The 20,657-nt window shown below is 38.8% G+C and overlaps 1 protein-coding gene across 1 annotated transcript in view; it reads right to left on the bottom strand.

Annotated features, from left to right (window-relative positions):
• Positions 1-5,001: 5,001 nt before the first annotated feature.
• The window catches only part of ANKRD33B (ankyrin repeat domain 33B), a 117,168-nt gene continuing 101,512 nt past the window's right edge, over positions 5,002-20,657 (bottom strand). Inside the window, exon 4 of the mRNA XM_043965451.1 lies at positions 5,002-14,450. Coding sequence (XP_043821386.1) covers positions 13,600-14,450 — 851 coding nt within the window. The 3' untranslated portion in view covers positions 5,002-13,599. The remainder of the gene's footprint in view (positions 14,451-20,657) is intronic.

Raw genomic sequence — 20,657 nt, 5'->3', positions numbered from 1 at the left:
TTCAAGCATCTACCTGAAACCTTTCCTGTTACACCCAGGCAAGACTTTTGTCTAGATTGTCCAAGGCTGGGTGATCTGAGTAGAGATGTCTCTTTGTCTAAGAGTGAGGTTGATCAGTCATTCCCCCTAGCCCCTCATTAGGTGGTGCAGTGGATGGAGCACTGGCCTTGAAGTTGGGAGGTCCTGAGTTTACATCTCACCTTGGATACTTATTGGTGTGTGACCCTGGACAAGTTACTCAACCCCAATTGCCTTAAAACATCCAGGGCCATCTCCAGTTGTTCTGATATATATCTTGCAACTGGACCTAGATAGCTCTGGAGAAGAGAGACTGGTGACCTTGCATAGCCCTCCCTCACTTAAATCCAATTCAGTGCAAGTCATATCGCCCAAATGTCATGGTCCTCTTTGGGAAGGAAAGACAAACAGCAAGAAGAATAAGCCCATCTCTCATTATAATATCCATTCTCTCATTCTCTCAATTATTAACCAATCAGAGTTGACTTCCACCTGTTAGGGACAACCTTTTTTTCTAAGAGTATTTAAGCATTCAGCAACCTCTAAGGTTTGTCTTTGGTTGACAAAAGAAACCACTTACCTCAATTTATTATTTGCTAGCCATAATTTTTTTTTTTTTTTGGTGAGGCAATTGGGGTTAAGTGACTTGCCCAGGGTCACACAGCTAGTAAGTGTTAAGTGTCTGAGGCCAGATTTGAACTCAGGTACTCCTGACTCCAGGGCTGGTACTCTATCCACTGCGCCATCTAGCTGCCCCCAGCCATAATTAATAAATGTATTATTACCCAGAAACTGTTTCTTGGACTTTTCATTCATCACACAAATTTCATACATTGCTTCTAATTTTGCCCTGGGACCAATAATAACAAGACTCTCTCCTCTTTCCTATAATAGCACTTCATATATTGGAGACAGCTATCACTCTCCTCTTCCCCAAATTTTCTCTTTTCTAGGCTAAACATTTCCTGTCACTTCAACCAGTCCTTACATAGCATGAACTCCAGGCCCTTCACCATCCTGGTTGTTCTCTTCTGGAAATGTCCCACCTTGCCAATGTTCTCCATTAAATGTGGTGCCTGGGAACTGAACACAACTGTCCAGATGTGATCTGGTCAGAACAGGTAGAGCAGAACTACCAACTCCTTAGTTCTACAAGCTGTGATTCTCTTAAGACAGCCGGAGACTGTATTATAGCGGCTCTCTCTCGGCTGTCATGTCACACTTTAGACTCATCATTCACACTTCCCCCACCTTGTAATTCTATCAAATCCAAACATCCTTGCTCCTTCTTTCCCAATTGCTGTAGTCCAACATCACCTAATGCCAAATCTGCCTCTCTATTTAAATTCAGGGCATCTTAATGGTCTCTGAGTTAAGTTTGGAAAGTTATTTTTAATAGGAAAGAAGTAAATAATATATTTTTTAGCAAAAATAACCTTTTATTTTAAATCTGTGTTTAAAAAAATTTTTAATTGAAACACGTCAATTCATTAAATGGGAATACAACAAAACCAAAATGAATGAATGAGCCCTTAGTCAAATATTAGGGCTGTCCAAAAATAGAATGGGCTGCTTTGTAGTGTAGTGAGTTTCCTGTCACCAAAAGTACTTAGCAAAAGCTGAACACCCACTTGCTAGGGATGGCCTCTAGGTAATTCCTTCTTTAGACAGGGTTTACACTTTAAGATTCCAAATGAAAGACTCTGATTCTCTTGAAAATTATGTGGTACACAAGGAAGGGTGAGGGCAGCTTCATTGTATGGTATCCCCATTTCTGTTACAGTGGTACCTGTCTTAATGTGCTTCACACACATACCCTTCAGTCCCAGATGACTCTTAATTTGCTAGTTGGTGCTGTCAGTCCCAAACCTCTTGATTGAGAGAACCCATGCAGCTGTTGGCTTGCATCTCACTGCTGACAACTTACTAGCACAATTTCCATATCAAAGTCTAATTTTGTCAGGGGAAATGGAAGCTTCGGGGCAGGAGGAAACTTTCTCCTTTCATGTCCCTTGCTGGAATTCAGCCCAGGTCAGTGGTGAAGGAGTGCAGTTCCTACTTGACATGTGCTTGGTGGCCACATGAAATGAGTCAGTGGACCAAGCTGAGTGGCAGGCAGGTGTTGCAGTCAAAGAAAAGCCAAACAATTAGATTCATTCCTGGCAGCTGACTGCAGAGCAAATGAAAACAGGCGCTCCAGAGGCAGAAGTCTAAGTACATCCCCCCAAAGAAAGGTTATAAGCATATGCCTTGAAGGGTCTGCTCCCTCCCCACATCAACTAGACTTTACTCGTTTTATAGCCTTTATTCCTGCTTCAAGGCTGGCAATAATACTCAGACCACCTGGATGCTTGAACACTCAGTTTTCTCATTTCTGCGCTCCCAAGTCCAGGTGTGCGCTCCCACAGCAACAAGATGAGGCTATTTTGTGTTCAATTCGGACCAAAATGGCCATTTCTTAGGCTCCCATATCCAGATTGCCTCAGTACTTCAGTTAAGCAGGGGCCCATTCCATCTCTGAGTCAAGAGGAGAGAGCCCCTGCCAAAAAATTTAGAAAAAATATTCCCTGCCCCCCCCCAAATTCCCTGGGGGGGGGAAAAAAAGAAGAGACAGCACTGGAATGCATGTGTGCATTGGCACATCCATGTACCAAAGGTACATCTAGCACCATGGAAACTTCCCTGCCAAGATCTTCAGGGAAGGTGGAGATGGGATGGTAAAAGAGGAGGTTTAAAAACAACAACATGATTTTTATTTATGAATATTGCTGGTAAGCGGCTGATTAAAACATTCTGATATAATTTTAAACATTTCTCTATTTGAGCACCTGTCTCTACCAATGGCTAACAAGCCCATTAAGTGAATAAAGGAATAAAATTTAAAAAAAAAGTCATCTGAAAGAGAGAATTGAAGAACTGGAAAATACTTAAGGCATTTAATTCAATTGTCCAAATTTTATTACTGTTATTATGTTGTTCTACTACTGCTCATTATTTCTTTGTTCTACTGCTCTTTATTAAAAATTTTATTTTAAGCTAGGTAAAATATAATACAACCTCCATCTAGACTATCTTCTCCCTCCTCATCTTTCAAGTTCCAATTCAAAGGCTTGCCCGTGAAAAACAAAAATAACACAAAACCAAGATACTCCTCCTATTTGTAATATAATTGATATTGTAGCATTTTCCAGTTACAGATCACTTTGCGTATATTCTCATTTGACCCTCAAAATCACCTAAACCTCTCATTTAACCATCCCCAAAATTCACACAGGAATTCAAAAGATCAAGTTAAAATTCAAAGTTTTGTAGACTGGTATCACCGCACCTGTTCTCTGTGGAGAACTTAGGGCCCAGGAAATAACTTAGAGAAAGAATAATTTTTGATTAACCTCCCCAATTATCTGGAATCATTATACTCCTCATGCCTTTTGCTACAGGAGAAACCACATAATAGTGTGCTGCCTTTATTTTGCTCTGTTTTTCCTTCAATTTTTCAACCTGGGTACTTACCTTCTCTGAGGAGGCACAGACAGAAGTCAAAGGGCCAGGAGCAGCTAGGGAAACACTGAAGCAACCAGGAATTGCTTATTAGTAAGGGTTGAATGCTCGGGTAGGGACTACTAGAAATCCTATGGTGAGCCAATGTTCTTTAACCTATGAACTTCAAGATAGGCAGGATAATCCTTCTCCAACCTATCATGATTTATCTGTATGGATTGGGCATTTTCCCAGCCACAAAGAAGATTCTGGATGATAGGAGGTGGTGTGAGTTAGGGAGAGAAGTTTATACTTTTCTTTACATGTTTTTAAAATAAAAACAAAAACCTATGATCATAACATACTTAGGTCACTTACTACATTCAGAAAGAGACCTAAGAATGAAAGACCTTTGCAGGGTGAAGTCTAGTCAAATACAGATAGCAGATTCTGTATTTTGAGATTTAACTAATATTCTCTCTCATCTTCTGGACTAAACTGAACCCAGTCAAACAAGAGGTTAATTCTGTGACCAAAGTGGGGCTGTGCACCACGCTGTGAAAAAATATCAGCTAGGTGGTATAGAACAGGGCTTCTTAAACTTTTTCCACTTGTGACCCCTTTTTCCCTGAGAAATTTTTAATGTGACCCTGGGTATATAGGTATATAAAGTAGGTATATATAACCTGTTACCTGTTGCCAAATTTTTCATGACCCCCACATTCAGTCATGTGACCCCATAAGGCATTAAGACCCAAAGTTTAAGAAGCTAGGAGCTAAGAAGATCTGAGTTCAGATCTGACCTCAAACACACTGTGTGACCTAGGAAGGTCGACCTCAGTTTCCTCAATGGAGATAATAGCTAAGATTTATACTGTGCTTTCTATGTGCTAAGCACTTTACGATTATCACACTTGATCCTCACAACCCTGAGAGGCAGATGCTGTTATCCCCATTTAAAAAAACTTAGTACAGTGTGTACATAGTGCTATGTAAATATTAGCTATTGTTATCCTAGCTAATAGTTGCAATTTATGTAGTACTTAAAGGTCTGCAAAATACATCTCATTTCACTTGAGCCTCACAACAACCCTGTAAGGTATGCACTATTATTATCCTCATTTTACAGATGAGCTGACTGGCAAATAGAGGTTAAGTGACATGTCAGGGTCACATAACTCGTAAGGAAGATTTGAACACAGGTCTTCTTGGCTCCCAGTCCTGCCCTCTATTCGCTGGGTCACCTAGCTGCTATTTGCAAGCTTCAGTGCTCTTTGATGGCTAATTGGAATACTACAGCCTGATAGAAAATGCTGATGCCTTGACACTTGTCATAATGACTTACCAGGAATGGGGCTGATAGCTCAGGCAGAGCAACATCTGGTGGCTAATTCAGATACTGCGCTCAGCTAAACTCCAGGCTGGAAAATTAACATGGGGATCCACCATCTCCTTGTATGGACAAGGGCAGCACTGAGACGAAGCCAAATTAAGTGTCATGTTTTATTTTTTTTTATTCAAAGGCCCTTCTGAACAACATAATACCAAAATTATTTTCTTTTCTATAGATTGGATTTTAGAGCTTTAATAAGGTCACTGTAAAATCTATAGAAAGAAAAAACCCAAAAGTACAAGACTGCTAATTCAATCAAGAGTAACAAAAACCCTTATTAAATTAAGAATATAAATGCTTTTTGAAAACAAAGTAAAAGAGTAACTAAGAAATCTCACAATTATTTGAATTAAAATTAATATAAATAATTAAGTTTTTTTTTTTTAAAATCATGTATACTTTTTTACAATCATCTTCAAGTTTAAAATATTTAGTTTTCTTCAAGCATCACACTACCATACATTCAGAACAGGTTCATTGTATACTTTCTCTGACCTCTACTCATGCATACTTTCCATTCCCTCCAACAGTCATTTGATATTACTTTGATTTCATTTTAATATGAGGTAATTATTTGGTAGGCATTGAGGAAAAAAAAAAACTTTTTTCAATCATTACATGATATTTGTGTAAACTGTTTCATTAGTATTTTTGTAATCCAGATACCAAAGATGATGTGTCTTCAGTTTATGCCCCCCAAATATTCTTAGAGCCCATATAATACAAATGTTTTCAGAGCTGTAGGTGACAAAAGCATAACTTTAAAACAAAAATTCTGACATCACAATAATACAATTAGAGTCACATTCAGAGTGAACATTATTTTAACAAGATCTACACAAAAAAGAAAAGACAGTTTATTGGAAAATGTTTTTATATGGACATAAGATTTTTTTTAACACACTTCTGTCATAAAGGGGCAGGCTAAATTCTTAGGCTATTTTATAGTATTGTTGATGATCAAGACCAAAATACCTTGAAGCTCTACAAATATAGGCATTTGTATATAGAGTGATAGTATTTTAGTGAAATGTACTTTTATTATTCTATCATACTCCTCATTAGGGCAGATGAATGGCACAGTAGATAGAACAATGGGCTTGGAATAAGGAAGGCTAATTTTCACAAGTTCAAATCCAGCCTCAGACACTAACTGTGTGACCCTGGGCAAATCAATTCCTATGTTTGCCTCAGTTCCGCATCTGTAAAATGGCAAACCACTCCAGTATCTTTGCCAAGAAAACCTTAAATGGGGTCCCCAAAAGTCAGACATGATTTAAAGCAACTAAACAACTCTCTATTATCATTCATAAGCCCTTTTCCCGAGCTGTCCACTTAAAGGGCTGATGCTACAATTGCCTTGTGGTTATAATTTAATGTTTTACCAAGTACATACATAAGGTACAGCTTTAACACAGTATGACAAGAACTGACATCACTGGGACATCTTGTTATTTCAGAAAGCATCAGAAAATGCTATTGTAATCATATTGTCATGTCATTTTCATGTGTCTTTTAAAACGGAATCTTTTTTAAAAAGCTAGCAAGGGGCAGAGCTAGGTGGCGCAGTGGATAAAGCACCAGCCCTGGATTCAGGAGTACCTGAGTTCAAATCCAGCCTCAGATACTTAACACTTACTAGCTGTGTGACCCTGGGCAAGTCACTTAACCCCAATTGCCTTACCAAAAAAAAAAAAAAAGCCAGCAAGTTTCACTCTAATACTGTGTATCAAATATTTCCCTTAATGTTAGATTGCTGCTGTGGATCAAATGGCTGGAGAGAAGCTTGGAGAAAAAAGTTAGTGATTTCCTAGAAGCAAGATGATGGGTTGTGGGACTGCAAAATCTTATTTTGGTTTCCAAAGAAAATTTCAAAACCAGATAGTGGAAGCATTAAGGAACCATGGATTGTTAGGGTTAGAAAGTACCTTAGAGAAACTTCCATTCAATCCTATCATTTTATTAAGATGAGGAAAAGGAAGTCCAGAGGACAGAAGGACCTTTCCCAAGGTCACACAGAGTTAATGATAGGGCCAAAATTAGAAACCAGGTCTCCTTTATAGAGTCTGATGGGCTAGATTACAATGGCGATTGTTATGTTACCACTGATCTTCAATAAATGGCGATAGGATTTGATCAGGCCCTAGGCACAGCTTTGCATAGGGAGAATTCTTTCATTCAAGATCATAGAGTTTAGAATAAAAAAGGGGAAATTAAATTTCTAATGTTGCCCATAAAGGCCCATAAAGATAAAAGCATATACTCAAAAGTCGGACTGTAAGTTAGTGTCAGAGTCAGGACTGGAACCTAGATTTTAAAATTTCAGGTTCAGTGCTCCTTCCATATACCATGTTGCCTTTGGCTTAGAGGGCACTGTTTTTTTTCCCAAACACACAGACAGCTACAGGCCACATTTAGAGTTCTTTATTGTCTATAGGGAGCTCACAGAAGTCACTAATCTCCCATATTCAACCATAATGCCTTTTCTTAATGTATTTCCTCTGTGTCTTACTATATACTGTTCAGTTCTATTTAGCAAAGCACAGACAGCTAAACATCTACTTGTTGTATCAGTGTTCTTCCTTAAAGGTCATTTTAGGCCCATATCCACATTGGGGAAATGAAATAACACTGCTGTCAATCTGAGTCAAGAAAGAGAATCAAACCAATTCATATTGTTTTCTTTTAATTTATTTTTCTTTCACCTTCCAGTGATCTTTTTCTGTTATTTACCATCAATGTGCATGAAAAAACATCAAGGTAAAAAAAAAAGTTATTTCAAGTTAGTAGCTTATTGATGTCATGTACACCTCTGAACCAAGTACTTAGTGCATCAAAAGATGGGAAAAAGAATAAATGGCATAATCAACCTTAAACAAGCTACTCAAGGCATAAAACCTCTGCTTGGGACCATCTTGGCTAAAACACCCCTCTTGCTATTATTGCTGAACCAATTTTGTTTAATCACTTTTAAAAGAACTGCATTTCTTCATAAGGGCCCATATTTTTAATGTGGATAGTATATGGTCCTCCCCAACCTGGAAGATTAGTAATCCCCCAGAAAAACTTGGGAAGCTGATGACTTGCATAACTGAAGTAGCCAGTGCTAATAAGACTGTCCACACAGAACCATAAAACATAGTTGGAAGGGAGGTTGTAAATTATCTACTTCTACCCTCTCACTTTACAGCTATAGAAATTGAAGCCCAATGAGATCAAGTGACCTGTTCAGGATCAAAGAATCAGTCATTGGCAGATCCAGGACCAGACATAAGTTACACAACATGCCAAAGTTCAGTTCCACCTTGAGACTGAACTATGAGTTTGTTTGTGTTTGTTTCTGTTTAATGAAATGTCAAACCATTTGTTTTCAGTAGTGAAACAACAATACACAATGGGAAGAAAATAGTCCTGAGTTAACTCTTTGGTATTACCATATTAATTTTTATAATACTGTATATTAGGAATATAAACACTAAGCAATTGTTGGTATCTTGTCATATGCAAGAATTATTATAAAGGATTTTTAGTGTATTATATTTTATCTTCACATGTAATAAAATGTGCTGATGTTGAATAGTAATGAGTACACTGGAGTAGAATATCTGGATAAAGTTGGGGAAATGTCTGAGCCAAACCTGATTTATGATTTGTTTTTCCTTTCAAATGTCATAGGCACCAAATCAAACTGTGAAAAGAAAAATCATCAACTCTCTACTTTCATACCTAAGTTTAATGTCCCTTGGATACAATATTCTTGTCAATGTGCCATCAGGGAGAATCTGATTTCCTAGCTCGATTTAGTGTAAAAAAAAAAATCTGTTTCTCAAGGTGACTCTTTTTCATATTAATTGACTTTTACCCACCATCTGAGTAATTCAAGTATTTTGCAACTGGACAGGGTAGCACCTGAATCTGTCCCCATATGGTGGAGCTAAATTTGGAGGAAATATTTCATCATAAAGCATCCCCATTTCTGACTAGAGAAAGCTGACAACAAGGACAAGAGTGGCACAAGTACCACTTGAGTATTCACATTACTACTTTATAAACATTCTGCAGGATGCTTATGAATTCATCAAACAAGAGGCTAAAATATAACTGTTGGCCAAACTGAAGAACTTCTGGAATACAGGTCATCACATTCTTGAGATATGTAATGTAGTGCTGCCAGGAAATTGCTATAAGTAGCTTCAAAACTATAAAGAAAAACTTCAAATGCTATTTAATGCTTCAGAGTCTTCTGTATGCCTTGCTCTGGTGGCCAACTAAAGTGCTTAAGCTCTTGGAAGTCCAATAGATCCTGGATTAATTTCCTACAGGCTTCCTTTTTCCCCTAGTGATTTTAATGCAGGGCAGACCCTCCGGCATTTTATTCACACTAACAGGTAGAAAACACACAGAAATATGTTCTAACCTTCAGCATACTACTTTAAGACCTAAAGAAATCAACCAAAGTGGTAAAAGTATTTGTTAAAACTCTAAGCCCATTTGGTTTTGACTGGAAATTTCCATCAAATAGGTATGTTCTACATTGGGGGAAATTTGAATTTTTTGTTTAACTGAAAGTATTCATAGTCATAAGAAGTTACTGAAAGATCAATGACTGATTTCACATGAACCAAAGAGCAACATTCCCATAAATGTCCTCAGCTACTACAGACCTGGGTTGCTTATGATCAAGGAAATTCAATAAGCAATTCCCAGGAATCTTATTTGGGGGGGTGGGAGTGGGGCAAGGGGAGCCATGCCACTGCCTTATAATCTACTTATTTACTTTTAGTGAATAATACTGTAATACCCTCAAGGGAGTAAAGAAAATGGAAATTAAAATAATCTCAAACCATGTGCTGTATGTGAGAAACAAAGGAGGGAGAAGAGGGGGAGGAGTTGGAGGAGGTAGTTACTCAATATTCATGGTAATTAAGACCTGAGGTGGAAATTCTTATGCCTTGGTTCAATATGGACTGTACTAGGTTATTTCAATATACTATGTTTTCCTTTCTACAAAAAGAAAATTGTAAAAATTTAGTCAAATGACAGATCCAGAAGAAATCAGTCTTTTCTTTCACTTAACGCAGTCTAAAGATTGTCACTTAGTATTGCCAAAGCAGGGGACTACCATATTGCTCTCTTCTCACTTTTATGTCCCTTTTTGCCTCCAGAGAAACTGATGCCAGGAACTCTGTGAGGAATTTTGATGGGCATGGGGGTGAAGCAGCCAGCAAAGGGAAGAAAGCAGAGGCCACAGAATTCAGGGGCAGGCAATGAAGAACAGGTGGTCAAGTGACAAGGGGCAAAAAAAAAAGGAAATGAGGCAGAAAATGCAGAATAGTCACACTTATTCTTCCATTTTTTTCTTTTCAGTCTCAAAAGGCTGTAGTGGGGGTAGGGGTGGAGGGTAAAGAAAAGAGTTCTGTGGGAGCAACTATTGAACCTTAGCAAATATGGCAACTGGGAAAACCAAACAAACAAAGCTCTATGCCATTTTGATGGTAACAGTGGAAGAACACTGCCAAGCTTGACACTTGTGACACGCTTAAACTTAACTGACATACTTAAAGTTCCATGATTCTCTTCCCTAATAGGGACAAAGAGGGCCAGTTTCTGCTCTAATGAAACTTGTTTTTTAAAAAACAGATGAGGAAAAAATAGCATAATTATCTTGCCTAAGAACTGATGTCCTTTTTCAGTGCTTCCCTCAGAAGACATCTTTCTTTATTCCTGTCCCTCACTCCCCCAAGTAGCAGAGAATGAACAAGTGTATCTATATTTTTCTTTAGTTTTCATCAACCTGTTCTGCTGACATTGTCAACTATTGAATGGGAAGTCTGTGTGGTCTCTGGTGTGCTGATGGTTATGTCTGCACAGAGATCTGTAAGTCCAGTGTGAAAAATTACCTCGTTCAAGAAAAAACTCCTTTGGAAAAGAGCAAAAAAACAAACCCTGAAATGCCCAGGAAAGAAGAGACATAACATTTTCTCACGTGCAGGTTTACTCCCTTAACCGTCCTATGGCTGAGTTAGAAAACAGAAGCAAAATTGTCCTTACAGCAGGGAGACAGAGCTGGAAGACAACTTCCTTGCCTTGTGAATTTGCTGTACTGGTAAATTTGCTTATGCAGGGAGAAAAATGAGAGAATCTAAACAACCTAGCCATGAGAAAAAAAAGTGCAGAAATAATGTACAATGCCTTCCTTTCAGAGTCTGGGTGTGACTGGAGTTAATATTATAGCCCGATAAGTGACTATAACCTAGTACTGAACTTTCTATACAATGTGCCCATAAATGTGTATATGTACACACACACACACACACACACACACAAAAATACACACAGCAACTACTTCTCTGTCTCTTGCCAACACACAACTAACTCTGCTCCATATCATGCCTTTTCTACTGTATTCCTTTGACCAATTATCTTGTTTTCTTCAATAACAGGGAAAGTGACAAACACAGCATCTGGCTTGCCAAGAACATGTTTGCTTGGTTGAAACCTGCTGGCTTGACAGTTTAGAAGAAATACACAAGGCCCATTTTGCTGACATCATGAGCATTCTCTGTACTGTTTTCCCATTCAGTTTGCGGACCCCAAAGTGTCCTTTGCTTGTGACTGAAAGCTAGGAAAAAACGTAATAAAACTCTCACTTTCTAATCCTATATCATAGCTAGAGAATGTGGAGTTCAGGTGCATCAATAATCTGGTCAAGTTTTGAATAGTTGTCAAGGAATATGATGAGGCAAGGGACTGAGCAACACCAGAGCAAGGCATGTCTACTAAATACCAGGACAACTATGCAGCATTAAATGACCAACCTTTGGGGCAGCATAGGGAGTACTGTTACAATACAGGCAACCCACCCATCACTGATTTGATGTAGGGATTGTCCTTCAGCAAACATTTGGCTAACAGAACCCCTGTCCCCAACTGGTACCCTCTTTCCTCATTAGGGACCAGCAAGAATGTGGGATATCGGGGCAGCTAGGTGGCACAGTGGATAGAGCACCAGCCCTGGAGTCAGGAGGACCTGAGTTCAAATCCGGCCTTAGACACTTAACACTTACTAGCTGTGTGACCCTGGGAAAGTCACTTAAATCCAATTGCCTCACTAATAATAATAATAATAATAATAATAATAATAATAATAATAATAATAATAATAATAATGTGGGATATCAAATTTGTTCTACTTGACAGAATTATTGCTCTGGAGTAGATGGCATCTGTAAAAGGGCGAGTGACCCTTTCTCACTGCATATACATCCCCTTGGATAGCACAAAAATTGAGTGAACAGATTATCATCTCATGAATTTGATAACCAAGCAATTTACATCCATGCTGGGCCCTGACTTCACAGGGCTAGAAATGAAAGAGAAGAAGAAAAAAAAAGGGGGAGCCCTATTACCCACTTCTTTTGTTATAGCAATATGCTTCCATCTAAGAAATGTCATCTTTTCCAAATGGCAGAGAATAAGAATTACCCAGATCCATATTGGTGGCTGTTTCTATATATAACTGCAATTCTGGGGGCCAGTGAAGGCTTGCAAGTTACTCTCTCATCTTTTTATTATGAAAATGTCTGTACTTGTGTTTCTGACTGGCTTTAATAATTTAATAAATCCAGAGGTAAAAAAAAATAGATGACCTTACTTGGGACATCCTAAACAAACATGAATCTCCTATTAATCCAGGTAGGATTTGGTTCTTTTTTTTTAATCATGCAAAATAGATTGGGAAAGTGGCCCACATTTCAGGAACCACTCATCTACACAGATTTATAGACAGACCCCCTGACAATGTTGGGATTGGCCAAGATAACATTTGAATGGTGAAGTGCTAATATTATAGAGAGGTGTACAAGGTGGCTGTGATTAAATTAAATTTCAATTTCATAAACATTTATTGTTTCTAGTGTGTGCAGAGTACTGTGTGAGGCACTTAACTGCACTGTCCTTGAATATGGGAGGAATGGGGGAGAGGACAGTCTTTTGGAAACTTATGGTATCTCCAAGCTACTCTATAGGACTGAAGTGTTGCGAGTAGTGGGCATTACAAATAGTCCATGATGCCTACCCTTTCTTATTGGTTCTGAGATACAGGTAGTGCCAGAGTTTTCTTCTATAGGGTACAGGCCATGCTGATGGGAGTTGTTTATACTCCCTTCCTGCTTCCCCTTACCCACACTTTTGAGTGGTGCTGATGGTGCATAAGAAGAGCAAGGACCACAATGAAGAGATAAATAAAGAGCACGTTCAGGGTGGGACTGAAAAGGGGCCAGCACCTTCCCTCGGGGATGGGGAAGGAAGTCATGGGCGGTTTGTTTTCCATTAGCTAGAGTTATCACCTCCTTCCTACCTGGCAGCTGCCTCCCTGAATCACTGCTTAGCTACCAAATCACACAACAGCATTACCAATTCACCATTGCATGACAATTTCTATATTTCTACTCAAACCAAAGGAGAAGACAGGCAATACAGGAACCTTGGAGCCCTGAGTTAGACATAGCAGCAAAGGAAAATGTCACCTTTTCCCTCGACAGACTCAAACTGCTGATGTGAGCCTGTGTACGATCAGTATGCTCCCCACCTTCTCCCTACATCCCTTGTCAGCGTGACCCATGCCGCATGGCCATTGCCTGTGCGGAACGCCTCCCGAGCCTCCATTTTAGGAATCTGATCCCAGATGCTAGAACTCCACCATGGGTTCAAGTTCTATTTCTCCAGGGAGATACTCGTCTTTCTTTTGGAGCTTCAGTTGTTTTCTTCTTTTCTGCCTGCTCAGCTTTTCTCCTCTCTTCCTTCGCTTCCTTGTATCTCCACTTAGGAATCTGCAAGTAGGTATTATCCTTAGCGTTGTTCTTCTTCTTCACTCGTTCTGGTTGAAAAGTGGGAGTGGGAGCCTTGTTGATGCGGACCTTTGGAATGACAAAGCCTGGCCTCACGCTACTCCTCCTCAACAAATGCAGGGGTAGGAGGCTGGCCTTCCTAGAGACCGCAGAGCTACCCTGGGCAGCTGTAAAGGTGGAAGGTTGGAGACTTGCTCTCCTGTCTGTCTTTTGGCGAACCACCTCACCCTGGGAGTTCCGAAAGGGCTTCTCAGAGTTCTCCACCCTGGCCTTCTCCTGATCATGGACTTCCTCAGTGTTTTGGTGCCTAAGGATCTCCTGCACTGCAAGGCGCTTCTTCCCCACACAGGGGGGGCTCTCAGGGCATATAGTCTTGCAGGCAATTACCACAGCAGGACTGTGGAGACTAGTGGTCATTCTAACCATATGGTCAAGTACACCCCCATCTTCAGGTCCTTGGACATAGCGAGAAGACAAGATTGACCGAAAGCACTCAGTAAGCCTCTGTAAACAGCTCTTGGGCTCTGCTGGTTTGACAAGAATGTCCTTCACTACTGGCCAGTCTAGCTTGTACTGTTCACTGAACTGCTCAGGACAGGGTCTGTCCAACAGTCTCTGGAAGACCCAGACAGCCTCAGACCTTCCTGTGTAAGATGCCCATTCCCGTGGAGTCATCCCCCTGTTGGGATCAGTTGCATGGACATCTGCTCCTGAAAAATGAAAATAAAAATAAGTATGGCTGAATTTCACAGGACTCTCCCTACAACCCCCACCCCCAATAGAATACAGATAATTGAAACTGAACAATTAAAAATGGTTAACAACTCACTGTGTACTACAGGTGTTTCATATAGGGGGAAAAAAATCTAATTCCCAAATGTAAGCATTCTGTATTACTCACCAGCAACTATGAAAAGAAACCAAACTTTCATTCTTACATTCAGTTTAGTGCTTTCTGGATTACATCCTCACTAATATGGAGGTTGGAGTGTGTGTTTATAAAACTCCTGTGACTTTCTACTATATAGAGCATGTTATCTTATGCTAACAAAGGTCCCTTGGAATCTGCTTCAAGAAATGGATAAGAAAAACAACTCTGAGGTAGTACCTCACACCTATCAGATTGGCTAATATGACAAGAAAGGAAAATAATAAATGTTGGAGAAGCTGTGGAAAAATTGGAACATTAATGCATTGTTGGTGGAGCTGTGAACTGATCCAACCATCCTGGCTAGCAATTTGGAATTATGCCCAAAGGGCTATGGGACTGTTCATACCCTTTGACCCAGTGGTACCACTGCTAGGTCTGTATCCCAAAGAGACCATATAAAAGGGAAAAGGACCCACATGCACAAAAATATTTATAGCAGCTCTCTTTGTGGTGGCAAACAATTAGGAACTGAGAGAATGCCCATTAACTGGGGAAATGTTTAAACAAGTTCTGGTAATATGAATGTAATGGAATACTATTGTGCTGTAAGAAATGATGAGCAGGAGGAGTTCAGAGAAACCTGGAAGGACTTACATGAAACTGGTGCTGACTGAGAAGAGCAGAACCAGGACAACAATGTACACAGTAACAGCAACATTAAGTGATGAACAATGGGGATAGACTTGGCTCTTCTCAACAGTGCAATGATCCAAAACAGTTTCAAAGAACTCATGATAGAAAATATTCTCAACATCCAGAAAAAAGAACTGTGGATTCTGAATGCAGACTGAACCATACTGTTTCTACTTTTGGGCTGGTTTTTGTTTCCCTTCTTTTTTGAGGTTTTTCCCTTGTATTCTGATTCTTTTTTCATAAGATGAAATAATGCTGAAATATGTTTAATATGATTTTACATATATAACCTGTATCAGACTGCATTCTGTCTTGGGGAGGAGCTAGGGTGGGAGAAAATTTTGAAACTAAAAGTCCTATGAAAACAAATGCTGAAAACTATCCTTATGTATATACATACATATATGTATGTATGGAAAATAAAATACTTTTATTTATGAAAAAAGACTGAAAATGGATAAGAATAATTTTTAATTATGATATTAATTGGTGGCATGTTAAAAGATGCTTTTAAGGTACTTGGAAACAATTTATATTTAAGTAGGTTAAGCATCTCCCTTGACCTAAGATTTTATTAATTGGGAATCAACAATAAGAAAGTGCCTACTATCAATGCAGATCACATGAGTTTAACACACACAAAGCACTTTGCAAGCCTTAAAAAGCACTACATACGTGCTAGCTATAATGATAATAATAATAGCTAGCATTTGTGTAGTGCTTTAAGGTTTTTAAAGTACTGTAAACATTTCTTCATTAGTCGTGTTGTGAAAGAAGGATCGGAACAAAAAGGAAAACCCTCAAAAAGGAAAAAACAAAAACAAAAAAAGTAGAAACAGTATGATTCAATATGCACCTAGATTCCACAGATCTTTTTTCTGGATGTGGAGAACATTTCCATCATGAGTCCTTTGGAATTATCTTGGATCATTGTATTTCTGAGAAGAGTTAAATCTGTCACAGTTGATCATCACACAATGTTGTTGATGCTGTGTACAATGTTCTTCTGGTTCTGCTCATTTCACTCAGCATCACTTCATGTAAGTCTTTCCAGTTCAAAATTAAAATGTTAAAGAACAATTCATTATTAATGAATCTTAATGAACAATTCTTACTATCAGTGCCTGATCTGCAACTCATTGTTAACAATATAACTTAATCACTTATTTATAGCACTGAAAGGTTCAGTGACTTGCCTAGGTCATACAGCTAGTATGTGCCTGAGGTCAAATTTGAAACAAGGTCTTCCTGGCTCCAGGTCTGGCACTCACTGCACTACGTAGCCACCTATGTTTAATATTGTCAGCTTCTGCTTGGCAATGTATTTGCCAAAAGTCACAATGTTTTAATAACTTTTTGAAAAAAATTTTCTTTATTTTTTGCCATTTATAAGACTTGATTTTCCACGTATAATGTAAATTCATTTCCTATATATACTGTATATGATGCTATGGTACTGTAAGTGAAAAACAAATATAAAATGTTGAAATCCCTTCATGACTTTTGGTCCACCCTGTATAACTGGCAGAATTGTCTAGAGCAGAGGTGGCCAACATGCTGCTGCCCTTTTGGCCCTCTGAGAGCCAGGAACCAGATTAAAATCTAATTGGGAAATTTTTAAATAAAATAAATAAAGATCACATAGCCAAGGATGTGTCAGGAAAAAAACTTAGAAGCTGACTTTCAGTCCATTATATCCTCCCTACATACCTCTCAGTAGACTAGACGAACAAAGATTTATTATATCACAAACCCCAAAACAAAGACAATTGCACAAATGGCTATAAAAATTATTTGAGACTTCCACTTTCAATAACAGTATCTCTGGTGGAAAAGCAATAGAATGATTTAGGATGGTAATCTTCATAATCAGGTAATGATCATTTCTGGCCTCCCTTGCTGCCGTTCAGTTCTTCTCTTGGCCCAAGCTGGTCTAGCTCATCTGCACTACTTCAGTACATCTTCATTTTCAGACAAATTAAAGAGCTATGTGGGAAGTAGCTGCAATTATTTAGAACTGAAAATTAGGAAGTAACATTAGCTGAAGTACAATTTATAAATTGACTAAAAAGGAAACAGGGCACTAAAAATGTCATTACAAAAAATAAATGGCACATTAAAACTTAATTAATTGCATGTCACTTAAAAGGGAACAAACTGCAAAATTAAAATCTTAATGAACAATTCATTGTTTGAAAGAGACATTTTTTAAATGCTAATGGAACACAAAAGGAACAGCTGTCAAAAGTTTAAGAATCTTCTCCCTGTGGAGAAAAATCTGCCCTCTTTTTTGCCCTCTGTGTATGATCTTGGGATGTACAAAAGATCAGAAGGCATTTCCATTATGAGACATTAAACAGCCCTAGATTTTCTGTGAGATGTATCATAAATCAGGGTGAACTCTAATTCAAAAGACCCACTATCAAGTGGAATATTAATACTATAGATATAGCAATTAAATAATGGGCTATAATGGACTCATATAAATTGTTTTATACTCAGGTCATGCCATTCAGTGGAGACATCAAAGAATTGTCATTAATTATCTTACAACATGACCATAGTTATCTTTACTTTTTCCTCTATCCAGTGTTGAATCCTGAACCCAGCTCCTTACCCACCCAGAGAACAAAAGGCTGGCCAATACAAAAGGTGCCATTTTCCTAGTGCACAGCTGTAAACTGCAGACACAAGAGACCTCTAACTTACTCCCACTGAATGTGTTTGCCTACAGAGGGCTTACAATCACTGGCAAGATAAGAGGAAGGGGCTGTTGCCCCTTCCATAGCTAGCTTACTAAAGAATAGATTTAGAAGGTGCTTCTCTTGATAATCATTTAGACAAAAGCCCAGCTAGACTGTTAGCAGGGTGATTCTTTGGAGCTGGGAGGGACTGCATCAAGTGGTGCTAAAATAAAAAACCCAGCTCACATTTATATAATGCAATTACAATGACCAAACACTTGATTTCATTTGACCCTTATGACAACTCTGATGTTGGCAGTAGAAGAACTACATTTTATAGATGAAGAAACTGAATCTCAGAGAATTTAAGGGACTCTATATACCTTGTAAGTAGGTGAGTCAGGTTTTCTAACTCCAATTACTACTCTTTCAAAAAAAAAAAAGGCGAGGCTCAGAAAAATTTCAACATTTTATGATTCTGTGACTGAGAAGAAAATCTGGATTCTCTTCTAGCACATCTACAGTTTTTCAGGTGAGGAAACTGAGGCCCAGAGAAATAAAGTGATTTACCCCCAAAACACAACTAGTAAATGATAGAACCATGGCTTATACCAAGTCTTATGACTCTGAATCTACTGGACTTACATCCAGCCAGTTACATATACAATACCCACCAATCTTACAGCTACATTTTTTTACTTTTCCCCCTTTCAAAGGTGCTCTGGATGTCTATTTTAATCCATCAACTGCATTAAAATAATGGGATGGAGGGAAAATGGAGAAAGGTTTGCTCAGTGGTTTATCTTCCTTCCTTGTCATCATTCAACTACTGTCCGTCCCACTCAAGAATCCATACTAGACAGACTTTGTAGTGCCATGAAAAATGAGGACCAAGCCAATACTGCCTCCTACTGGAGTCGATCATAGAGAGAAATTTTGGTTCATACTCTGCGTTCAAGAATAAGAATCAAAATGTGTGCTAAACCCTTTAATCCCAACTGGATTGACATTTTTTTCTGAGACAGAGCGCATACACTATCTCCTAATTTATAACTGCATTAGCTGTGAAAGAAAAGAGTGTAAAAGCTGGCTTGAAACCTAACATCAAAAAAAAAAACCAAACCAAAACCCAAAACCAAAAAAAAGAAATCCTAAGATCCTGACAACTGGTCCCATCACACATCTTGGCAAATAGAGGGAAAAGAAATGGAAGCAATGTTAGATTTTATATTCTTGGGCTCAAAGATCATTGCAGACAGTGACTACAGCTATGAAATAAAAAAAAAAAAACTTGCTCCTTGGAAGGAAAGATACAGCAAATCTGTTCAGCATACTAAGAAGCAGACATCATCTTGCTCACAAAGGTCTGCATAGTCAAGGCTATGATTTTTCCAGTAGCAATGTATGGCTGTGAAAGCTGGACTATAAAGAAAGCTGAGTGCTATGGAATTGAGGCTTTTGAACTGAGGTGCTGGAGAAGACTTTTGAGAGTCCCTTGGACAGTAAAGAGATCAAATCAGTCAATACTTAAAAGAAATTAATTCAGGCTATTCACTGGAAGGTCAAAAGCTGAAGGTGAGGCTAAAATACTCTGGCCACATAATGAGAAGATGAGACTCTTTGGAAAAGACTCTGATGTTTGGAAAGATTGAAGGGAAAAGGAAAAGGAGACAGCAGAGGATGAGATGGATAGTGTCATGAAAGCAATAAACATGAACTTGGACAGAATTTGAGAAATAGTGGAGGACAAAAGGGCCTGGTGTGCTACAATCCATGGGATCACCAAGAGTTGGACATGACTGAATAACTGAGCAACAACTAGACTATAAGCTCATCAAGGACCAGGGGTGCTTCACTTTTTGTCTTTATATTTAGCAAAGTGGCTAATGCTTTGCACTGATTTGAGCTTTTGAATTCTCTCCAGAATGCTGATTAGAACTAACCTTTAAGGTCTTTAATAAAAGTTGTCTGTCCTCGTGGATGGTTTGGTGGCAAGAGAAATTGGATTTGGAGTCAGAGAATGTGGGTAGTATGATACTTTAGGCAAGCCACTCAACTTCCCTGGGGACCTCATTTTCCTCATCTCTAAAATGAGGGCATTCAACTAGATGATTTCAAAGGTCCTTTCTTAGCTCTAACTCCTACAATCCTTATCTAGAAATCAGTGAAGGTGTCAACCTCTACCTCTATCAGGGGCAGGGTGAAGCAGAAAGAGAATGAGGTGAAATCAAGAGACTAGTCCAGGTTCTCCACTAACCAGATGAGTGACAAGCCACTTCTATCTTGGAGACAGTTTCCTCATTTGGAAAATAACAGAAGAGAGCCTAACTGTAAAGGTCCATTTTGACTCTACTATTGTATGAGTTCTTTGAAAATATGACTAGATTGGGGCAGCTAGGTGGCACAGTGAATAAAGCACCGGCCCTGGATTCAGGTGGACCTGAGTTCAAATCTGGCCTCAGATACTTGACACTTACTAGCTGTGTGACCCTGGGAAAGTCACTTAACCCTAACTGCCTCACCAAAAAAATAAAATTAAAAAATGACTAGATCTTTTTTACCACCAAGAAACCTGTTAGAAAAACTGCTGGTATCTAAGCTACTGCCCTTCAACCATGTTAATTTTAACATGTAAAAGGGCTTGTCTTGTAATTGACTCCTTAAGACTG

This window comes from Dromiciops gliroides, chromosome 1, assembly GCF_019393635.1.
Source record: "Dromiciops gliroides isolate mDroGli1 chromosome 1, mDroGli1.pri, whole genome shotgun sequence".
NCBI lineage: Eukaryota > Metazoa > Chordata > Mammalia > Microbiotheria > Microbiotheriidae > Dromiciops > Dromiciops gliroides.
This window is presented reverse-complemented; position numbering and strand designations above follow the sequence as displayed.